The 10092-nt window shown below is 49.1% G+C and overlaps 2 protein-coding genes across 4 annotated transcripts; one reads left to right on the forward strand and one right to left on the reverse strand.

Moving 5' to 3' along the window:
- Positions 1-135: 135 nt before the first annotated feature.
- PV09_06253 lies at positions 136-4912 on the reverse strand. Of its 2 annotated transcripts, XM_016359861.1 has the most exons (6): positions 4323-4912; positions 2087-4265; positions 1724-2038; positions 1577-1670; positions 1408-1530; positions 136-1284 (listed from the first exon to the last, which is right to left on the reverse strand). In XM_016359861.1, exons 1-6 carry the CDS (start codon positions 4556-4558, stop codon positions 986-988), a joined length of 3246 nt encoding a protein of 1081 aa, XP_016212309.1. In that variant the 5' UTR covers positions 4559-4912; the 3' UTR covers positions 136-985. The 2 variants fall into 2 exon arrangements, with proteins under 2 accessions (XP_016212309.1, XP_016212308.1); XM_016359860.1 differs by having other exon boundaries at positions 136-1530.
- A 1791-nt stretch (positions 4913-6703) lies between these two features.
- Positions 6704-8982, forward strand: PV09_06254. Of its 2 annotated transcripts, XM_016359862.1 has the most exons (3): positions 6704-7030; positions 7111-7287; positions 7338-8982. In XM_016359862.1, exons 1-3 carry the CDS (start codon positions 6928-6930, stop codon positions 8417-8419), a joined length of 1362 nt encoding a protein of 453 aa, XP_016212310.1. In that variant the 5' UTR covers positions 6704-6927; the 3' UTR covers positions 8420-8982. The 2 variants fall into 2 exon arrangements, with proteins under 2 accessions (XP_016212310.1, XP_016212311.1); XM_016359863.1 differs by lacking the exon at positions 6704-7030 and having other exon boundaries at positions 7064-7287.
- The last annotated feature ends 1110 nt before the right edge of the window (positions 8983-10092 follow it).

Here is a 10092-nt window from a genome sequence, read left to right on the forward strand (position 1 = left end):
GGTTAATCGACAATCTGCTTGTCAAATTACACCATCACAATAGCCTGTCAAGTCAATCTAAGATAAGGAACGCTTCATGACTTGTTGTTAGCGTCAATTGTGCTTGATAGGAAGATCATTATTGAACCATATGAAAATTAATCCCGTTTTCAAATTCTTTTGCAATAAATTATTTCTGAGTTGTCAATGCGCATTTACCAAATGAAAGAAGAGCATTGTGCTTTTACCAAAGAGATGGATCGGCTTCATATGTAACAGATATATGCGCCACATATCCCAGCAGTTTTATCAGCTGACGCGGTCGTGACGCGTCGCTTGTTGCTCGACGTCACCGAGTTGATACCATTCCCAGCTGTGCTCCCCGAGAGTCTTAAGGTACTGGCCTTTGGTGGCGTCCCAGATCCTGACGGTGTTAGAATGCAGAGATTTTCGCAGTCTTTATCGTCGAAACGGAAGGGAATGTGGCACCCTCACTCCATATTGCTACCGGCCAGACTGGTCCATCCACTGCAAAGTTCCCTCAATTCTGTGACTGATATTTAGCCCTCCAAGAGATACGTTGCAATAGTATTGGACATTCCTCGCCTGGCAGATCCTTGTTAGCGACCATGTGTTTCCACACTTCGAAGGATTTTCCAAACTGGTTTCTTGACGGCCTAACACCACAAGACTCCCAGGTCCGAGTCTTTTGGCTATCATAACCCTACGCCACGACAGTAATCACATGAGCAGGTCGAATTCTGTCTCAGTCAACTGGAGTTTAAAGGGATGAATTGATCTCAACCAGGCACCAAGAAGAATTCCAAATAAATCACTCCGCTGGGGGAAGCTTCAGCTATGAATGCATTCTTATTTGTATTGTTCCTGGACAGCTGGAGAGAACCAAAGGCGGTCATAAGGTTCTGGGAAGACCGCTAGATTGGTATTCCCCATTATATATTGAAAGGGAACCTTGGGGCGGACGGATAATTTTGTTTTTCCTATGTCATTGCTCTGTTTCCATGATGTCGCTTGTCAAGGACTCAGCGGGGGGGTGTGGTCCATCTCCAGATCGCGGCGATGCGCATGTTGGCTCCGGTGTGGCCATTTGAGAGTCTTTGGCTAAAGGACTTCGTTTCATGGTTTTTGTTTCAAGGAAAGCCTTCAATACGTTTGGGGCCAGAGCGGCTAGCTTGTTTCTCGCGGCGCGAACTCGAGTTCTCTTATTATCGGTCACAAGGACTGCTGGACGGGTTTTGCTGTTCTCAGCTCGAGCAGGGATCTCATTGGCCTCAAGAGAAAGTTCTGTAGCACGTTTAGTAACTCCAAACAATTCCTCCTGTGAGTCATCCGTGTCGCTCATCCTCTCATTGTTGGACCCGTCCCATTGCTTTTCGGAACTCAAATATTGTTTGGTAATATCAGTACCTTTGACGTCCAAAATCTTCAGTTCTGTGCTCGCGTAGGCAATGCGGACTTGTTCGAGTGCCTCAAGTGCAGTCTTTGCTTCAGGCGAAGTGGTCGCCGACATGGTCGACAACTCATGGATTACTGTGGGCAATTAGAAAATGAGCCACAATGCCGCAATGGAGCGAACCTTTGTTTGGAACAATGATCTTCCATTTTCGCTGGACAAGCATTTTAAAGACGTCTTGGTTCCTAAGAACACATGCCTCATCGAACACTATGTACTTCGCAATGTTAGCCGGGCCATGGAAAGAATAGATACAAGATTGAAGCATACTGTTACGGAACACTTGAGGATGTCATCGGCTTCTTCTGGCATTTCAAAAGCGGGCGAAGCTCTTTCTGCTAGCGCTAGCTTGCCAAGTTGTTCCGTAAGTTGTTGCTTGAGGTATTTGTTTTCTGGGGAGTCCTCCTCGGAATCAGAACTCGTATCCTCCATGTGAAACTGGCTCCCAGGCATGAGAAGGTCCTCGGGGGTGGATTGCAAATGTCTTCCGAGGGTCGATAAAGATGCATCTTCATGGACTGGGGCAATCGATACACACGAAAATTTCCTCGTTCTTGAGTCGTATGATATATTCAAGTTTTTCTGCTGTGGGACTCTTAGCAAGAACCGTCCACCATGTGCCTAAAGACTTACAAGTGATAGTCGGTATGCAAGATTGAGAACGCGTTCCGTTCGTATTCTCATTGTTGAGGCGTGCTCAATATTCTTCTCCTCATCGTCGGACGCTCCACTCCTGAACAAATCAGCAGGGAAATAATCCTGGCTCCAGACTTGTCCGCGTATCAAATAATCTTCCGGAAGAGGAACTGAATTCTCTTTCTCTGGGCGTATAAATGTGTCAACTTCGTATCGAGCCTCCGCATTATCAGTGCGGTTAAGTGTGTTAAGAAACGCGCATAATTCTTGACAAGGTATGCTACTAAGTATAGCCTTTACCACGTATGCGGATTCGATACGCGCGTCGAGTGAACGTATCTTCGCTAGTGAGAGCAGGAAGGCAAGCATGATATGTATGAACGGGAGAACGTTCTTGTCACCTTGACGTCGCATCACGATTGTGGCAATGGAATTGTAGAGAACAAGTGCATTTTTAAATGCGACTTGTGTCTCCTCATCAGTAATGTCTGGGACCTTCAAGTCGTCCATCGCAATGTCTCCATCAGTTGCAGGAATCTGTTGTGAATCGAGAATAGTAGCAGAGTCGCTCGCTTCAGAAGTGGTACGAGCTTGTTGTTCGAGTTTGTGAAATCCTATATCGAAGCTGCGCCGCAAAGGAGAGTCATTGCCGTAGTCGAAAAGAGCCCCAAGAAGTGCAATTATGACCCATGCTCCTTGTTCTCTCCATTTGGCCGTTACATGTCCAATATGCTGATCTAAAAGCTCAACAACATGATTGTGGCATTCTTCAAAGTCATTTAGGTGCTCTCTAGTAAAGAGAATCGCGTGTGCTTTTACATAGTTCATGTCGAGCGAAGAGATCTGATTGGAGATCGTGTCCGATCGTGCAAGGATAGGATTGAATAGCGTCAAGATCGACTCTCGAGCACTTTTAAAAATCTGCACGGAGATCAGAGAGCGGGCGTAGAGTGACAACTGCTGAAGTGCGTTGGGGCGTGCTAGGATTGCGAGATGGTGGTAGAGACGTCCAACTTCCGGCGATCGATCAGCAGCCTTCGAATACCAGAAACGAGACACATTGGCCCAATTCTCACGGTCCCTGAAGTCCTCGTCCTCGATTGCCATACGATAGCGCCCAAGATCGCCCAAGCACTCGATCCATGTGTTCTTGAATGCTGGCACAGTCTCATACAGCAAACTCATCATTTGATAAGCTGTGTAAATGAAACTGACCATAAACTCGAATGAGTCAGGTAGGCGATATCGCAACAGCTCGAGGAAAGAATGGATACCATGTTTCCACATTCGAGCAGCCATACTATACTTACTAGCCAACCTCCTCAATGCGGGTGACGCAGAGGGATGTTGAGAAGCTAGGAAGAAATCATGATGCTCGTGCAAAAGCGTGCGATGAAGTGCGATCAACGCTTGCCAGTGGTCATCACTTATTCGAGTCCCGTTATCTCTCATAGCCTGAGCCTGCGCTTTATCCACATGAATGCATTTGCTCTCGACCATCGTGAGCCCTGCATAGATCGACTTTACCTCCGCAGCCAACTGCTCCTGTGATATCGGTCGAGAATCAGGTTGAAGAAGCATATCTGGCCAACGAGGATCGACAGGCATGGAAATGCCACGCTCTTTTGGCGGAGCCTGTGCATTAAGAACATTAGGCACGGGCAGTACTCCTCGTTCTAGATTGCTCGAAGTTGGCTTAGAGGCCGCTGCGGCTGTGGAGGAGGGCGACTTTTGCCTCTTATCAGAAGGCTTCGATTCGGCCGAACGAGAAGGCAGTGTGACCTGGCCTGCAGTAGCTATGACTGACGCGTCTACCGGATTAAACAGTGTGCGGGTAGGTTGCCCATCCGTCCCCCAATTGCCTTGGAATGCAATAGAGCGGCTTTGGACTTCTTGGCTGGAATCATTTGGCGGAATAGCTCGACGTTGACTAGATTTTGACTGAGTTGTTCGAACGTGCTGGTCTTCGGACGATCTTGGTCGTTTGTGACTTGAGCCTCCTCCGGGATCCCCAGGCTGTCCACGCTGATCGCTTCTTGGAGCAAGCTTTCTATGAGTTGTTGGTTTCCTCTTTGCATCTGGTCTGGATTCCGATTTTGAGGACCGAGGAGCGGCATCTTGCAACATCTCGGTCACGTTGCTCGACTCGTCTTGTTCTTGTTCCGACGAAAACAACCTACATGACAGAGTTAGATCGGACAGCTAAAGGCTGAACAAAAGAATAGCCTCTGACCTGACGGTCCTTGAGCGGCTCCTAACTGCCTCGTGCCATGACTCTAGATCAAAGTTTGGGTCTTGCCTGCACCTCTCCACTTCATTTGAATGCATGTTTTCAACATGTGTTTTAAAAGTTGATTGTTCAGTGATCGGAAACGATTCCTGGCAGAAAACGCATACGTATAGCTCTTCTGATCTTGCTGACGTCTGGAAACGACGTACGTATTGTCCTTGTAAAGACATTTTACACATGACAACGAGAGTGGATTGTTGATGGCGGCTTCAAGATAAGTGGGGTTAATAAGTCGCGCAAAATATGGAAGCCAAAGTGAGTTCGTTGCCTAAGTCAAAACATTGGCGACAATGTTCAGCTTGCAGGGCAAATAATTTTCTTCGATGAATGATGCGCCAAAAAATGAGTTGGCCGATTATAAAAGCTTGTCGTTAACTGTTTCGCTGTCCACCAAAAAAAACCGGCAGTACAGATTTGAGCCGTTCAAGAGCGATTTTCGTTCCCGCCTTCGTCATGCGAGATGCGGATAGGATGAAAGCGATGTCCTTTCTCTGTGGATCTTTTAAATTGGCTGCCCAAGGTCGAGCGAGGATGGTTCGCAAGCAGGCATCCACACTACAGCCGCAAGGAACCAGTTGTTGCGTCCGTGAACGGTGCGTGTGTAAAGTTTCATGTATTTTTTTGTTTTCTTTGCGAAGAAATCTTTCTTACAACACGATGTAATTCGAATCACAAAAGCAAGCTGCTCAGCTGTTCCTTTAAACCATGAAGCGAGCATGTCGATACAGATTGAGGGAGCTGATGACTGTCTCGCGCTCAGGCAACCAACAGCCCCAACGCTGCCTGCCCCCACCAACCGCCCGGGGCGATGCAGTAGATTCTGCTTTACCGCCTCATAATGCACACTTCACTCAAGAAAAGGTTTTTACGTCCTCGTCGAAGTCAGCACTCGACAAGGCCAATTACAGATCAGAATGCTAGCTACCGTCCTTGCAATGCGCACTGAATACTGTTGCATCTGGGGAATGATTGTCCGGCGAGGGCGCCGGACTTGTGTAAATTCCCAACACGATCTCTTTGAGGCCTCAGCCTCGTTAACGACATCGTAACCAAGAGTCCGGATGTGGTGACCGAGCGGCGGACCAGTTCTATGAGCAGGAAGGCTTGTGTTCAGCCTTGCTCATGGCTCATGTTATCTATGACTCCAAAGAAAAGGAAGCGGCACATGAGATGTGTTTTTTTTTTAAAAAAAAAAAAAAAGAAAAAGAAAAAGAAAAGAAAAGAACGGGAAGTATATTTAAAAACTAAAGCAAACCGAAAATGAAGGTTTTTGATGAGATGAGCTCTTTCACGGTCACATATGAACGTCTATCAATGCACCCACAGTAGCTGGGTATCGCTCGTTGTGCTGAGATCGCGGTCTCTTTGAGTACACCGGAAACGAAAAAGGCCTGCACGAGACAAAGAAAAGATGGCACGCGATCATTAAGCGGATGGCTGTGGAACATCGGCGGTCAGTTGGTTTGCAAGACCCAAGTTTGCTTCGAAATGGCAAATGCCAGAGGCTGAGACCCTTCTCCACACATGACGGACCCCATCGTATTTTGACACGAGGAAGAAGGGGGCCTCAGAACCCACTGGGTCCAAAACTCAAGTTAAAGGCGCTTTGCCCTAGAAACACGTCGGTCGGACAGTTTCCTTGACTCCGCAATGTAGAAGACGCACGTCGCCTGCCGGTTCAGTCGTGGGGTGGATTCGCATCGCTGTCGGATGAAGCAAAAGCGTCTCCAGCCGCAAAGGAGATTGAGGCGTGCGGGAGTTTGGCCAAGGAAAACCTTGAATACGGTGCGACATCAGGCACGCTATTCATATTAATGGGATCCATCGCGTAGCATGCTGTAAGCAGGGGGGTGGCGAGAGGCTTGGAAATTTAAGGTTGATCAGCAAAAGTGGCTACACCGCGTTCCGAAGGAGAAGATGCTCGTCAAAACGATGATGGGGCCTTCGAAGCGGCGAGGAACCAGATCGAGGCCAGATCAAGACGAGGACAGCGCTCATGGCGGGCTTGGAGACGGGCCCAAAAGAAATAGAAGCTGTACACTCTGGCGATCCACTGGCATGCCGTGTGCCTCAAACATGAGACGATCTGGAATCAGCCCGTCATATGGGATTCCTGAAGAGGACGATGCGGAGCCGAGCCGTAAATAGCACGCCCCCATCGAACGGACTGCTTCAAGTTAGGGCTTATACTTGTTTAATTGACCCTTGTTGCCCCTTGGCCTGCAGCTCGACGTTAACGCAGGCTGGGGCCCTTCGTTCAGGGGACAAGTGTAGTTTAGCACGGTTGCAGCTCGCAACTCGTGTTTCCCTGCCCAGCTGGACGAGTTTGGAGGTGAGCGTGCCAAAGATAGATCTCTTGGACTTTGATAAGGCGGATTACTGGACATCGCCGTCGCTCAGATTGACGACAAGTTGCGTTCATCTCATTGTTCTTTCATCGCCCTTCGCTCCGTCGACGCCGTCCGCGCTCTCTTTCTTTTCTTCCTTTGCTACGCTGCCCCCACTCTGCCCTGTAGCGCGTTGCTCCGGTCGCTCAGATCCTGGGGTTATGATGCGCGGTCTGACTGTCACTTCACTCTGCGCGCTCGCTTCGGCGACCACGCTCGACCTCGCGAAGAGGGCGAGTGATTCAGGAGGCGCGCATGACGAAGGTACCAGCACAATACCTCCTCAAACCAGGAAGCGGGAGAGTCAGCTCCTCGCATGAAGCAACGAAGCTGACATTTCGAAGGCACGAGCTATGTGGCCCAAGGACAATCTCCGCACGTCGCTCCAGGTGCGCTGGGCCGAACCAGCTACACGTACGTCGCTGGCGAATGTTACGACGGGTCGAATAACCCTGTGATCTTCTATTCGAGCGACAACAAGGCCTGGATTCAGAACAACCAGACGAGCACTAACTGGGCAGGTCAGTACTTCCCGCTCTTGCGTGTCGCCCCCTCGCTGACAGTGCACGAGGCAACAACGCGGCGCAGAATAACCTCAACAGTAAATATTCAAACACGAATTGGTACTTCGACATATATGACGCGTACTTCAACGGGAGTGTGTCCATCAAAGTCGAGCCGCCCGCAGGCGCGAAGTGCGAATATGAGGAGACGCAGGCCATACCTTACAGCTACTTTCGTATCGGCATGATGAGTCGGACGGGTGGTCAATACAGCAGGAAGGACTACGACTCCAATCCCTTTTACTTTCGCTTGGGCAGGTTCACCGAGGGCGATTCGTACAGCTGCCAATATACTCCGCGGAAGATGTTTGCTTCGCTCGAATCCTCCAACAACGGCTACGACAACCTTCAAGTCTGGACGACCACCGCCAAGCTGAACGGCGACAAGTACGACATCAGCGGATCGGTCACGACTACGTACGCAAACGAGAATAACTACTTCAACGTGCTTCCCTTCGCGTCGTCGAACACAACCACAGAGGCCGAATGTCCGTCGCATTTCTACGCAGCCACTCTGCTGCAGGATGACAAAGTGACCATGAACGGCTCTGTTTCGGCAACGTCGGCCGAGATCAACTGGTATTTCATCGATGCTGATTTGGGTTGGTCAGTCACGGGCACGTTCAGCGGGCAAGCTTGGGATGGAGGCGCAAAGCTTGACTTTTCATCCAACTCTCCAACTCCTGTCACCACGGGTGAAGCGAAACGAGTGAACTGTGACAACTGCGAGTCGGAGACGTACGTAGAAAAGCACGAAAAGAGCATTATTGCCGGCACCGTCGTCGGCGGTGTTGTTTTCCTCTCCGTCATAGGAGTAGGTGCCTTCTTCATCTGGCAGTGGTGGTCAAAGAGGCACTACAATGCGGCCAGACAGGTCGATCACGACGATGCATTCGCCATGGACGACCATCATGACGAGAGAGACATGAAAGACGGAACAGCCAGTGGACTCCGCCCCATTCCTTCTGAGCAAAATCTGTTACCGGGCCACGGTGTTGATACTTCGTACGACGCACACCGTAGCCCGAGCCCAGATCCAACCGCGCCTGGACTTCCAGCCTACTCGGATAATTACACGCCATTGAGATAGCTCCCTGGAGCGTGTACATTGACTTGGCGTTATGTCTGTTGCATTTTCTGGAGTCGCCTCAGTTTAGGCACGGTATGGGATATATATTTCTACTTTGTACATAATCAGGAAGTCTTGGTTATAGAACTGGGTTTAAAACAACAGAAATTATTCCTCCTCAAGCCGCCGTTTGCGTCGAGAGCCGCTTTTGCCGAGCGGAGTTATCTATCATTCGCCCACAAGGAGGGCGGGATGCAGCTTCTGTATGACACATGCATCACCATTCACTCACGAACACGTTCTCACCGACTGCTGGAAAGATGGCGTCAGGTGATTCTCGAAAGAGATGTTCGATGCCAATTCCGCTGCATGTCGACCTCAAAGTCAGAACACTAAATATCCTTTCTCCGCGACTTAAGGCAACTTTCCCAATTCACTGCGTTCGTTTACAAAGCATATCCTGGCTAGGCCTATCAAGACAAAGTGGAAGAAGGGCATTCTGAGTGGGGACTATTCTGCAGAATACTGATGCCTTCCACGATTTGATGCCTAGTTAAAGCGTAGCATTAGGGTCTTGATTAGCCATCCAAGCCAGCAAGGTTTCTTATCGCGAGGCTTTGGTGTGTTAAAGCTGCGTATGGCAGCACGATATAGCATGGGATCCCATTGTATCCTGAAGTGAAAATTTCAAGATCAACGCTACATGAGTTGTCCGCACGCCTTACGCATGACAACTCTTAAGCTTGCATTTTGTTCTCGCCCCGATTCTAGAAAAAACGATTGTCTTCCTTTGAGACAAATGCCTCGTAGCCTCATCTGTATATCAACGAGGAAAAAGAAAGGCCACAAACGCTAACACATCTACTCGAGGTCAAGGCGAAACCTCTGCTCTTTCACACGCAGCTCTGCCCATCATCAATTCTATTGGCGTCGAATGTAGCCACGCATAGGTTCAGTAATGCCTTAAACAATGCACTAAGAGTCCAAGGCCATGCCTGCAGTGCTAGACGTCCTCGATGCGTCTGAGACAAATATGTAGCAGAAAGAGTGGGATTAGGCCGTCAGAGCCTGACCTGAACTCTGGCGATTTACATCCCACAACGGGCAGCAATCCTATTACAGGCATCATTAGCAGGTCCTTCCACACTCCATTCCTTGCCCAACACCCGTGGCTCTTAGCTGCGATCGCGCCTTTCTCTTCTATGCCCGGTGGTCGTATTTTTTTCCTTGCTACGACAGTGTACGGAAATGGCTGGACGAGAAGTGACGACTCTTCGACGTGACAACCGGTGAATCGAAATGTGGACGCTGGCTTATGGTGCAAGAGATGTGGATTTAGCACTTATATCGGCGTATTTCAGGACATGGCTGTCCGTGGACTTGATTGATGGATAGCAGGACGGTTCTCGGATAGGAGGATTAAAGGAGACCCAGTTGTTACTGCTAGGTGTGCAGAGCGGGTTCATCCTGCAACATCTACGCTGTGAAGCACTAAATTAGTAGAGAGACGTGTAGCCTTGTGTAATCCTAGTATTTGGCAGTTTCTGTGTCCGACTATGATCAATCTTTTGAGGAAAGCAAGATTCGAATCTCATTTATCATGAGGCTGTTCTCAAAACATCGTAGAAACCTTGACTGCCATAAATGCCGCGATGTTCGTCAATCTTCACTGTGTCAACCTTTCAATCTATTAC

The sequence above is a fragment of the Verruconis gallopava genome, assembly GCF_000836295.1.
Source record: "Verruconis gallopava strain CBS 43764 unplaced genomic scaffold supercont1.21, whole genome shotgun sequence".
Lineage (NCBI taxonomy): Eukaryota > Fungi > Ascomycota > Dothideomycetes > Venturiales > Sympoventuriaceae > Verruconis > Verruconis gallopava.

Coding starts and splice junctions, on each gene's coding strand:
- PV09_06253 (XM_016359860.1), bottom strand. CDS start 4,558: ATGTGTAAAATGTCTTTACAAGGACAATACGTACGTCGTTTCCAGACG. Junction 1,671..1,723: donor TCCTCAAGTGTTCCGTAACA/GTATGCTTCAAT, acceptor AACATTGCGAAG/TACATAGTGTTCGATGAGGC. Junction 1,531..1,576: donor GATCATTGTTCCAAACAAAG/GTTCGCTCCATT, acceptor AATTGCCCACAG/TAATCCATGAGTTGTCGACC.
- PV09_06254 (XM_016359862.1), top strand. CDS start 6,928: ATGATGCGCGGTCTGACTGTCACTTCACTCTGCGCGCTCGCTTCGGCG. Junction 7,031..7,110: donor AGGAGGCGCGCATGACGAAG/GTACCAGCACAA, acceptor GACATTTCGAAG/GCACGAGCTATGTGGCCCAA. Junction 7,288..7,337: donor GACGAGCACTAACTGGGCAG/GTCAGTACTTCC, acceptor ACAGTGCACGAG/GCAACAACGCGGCGCAGAAT.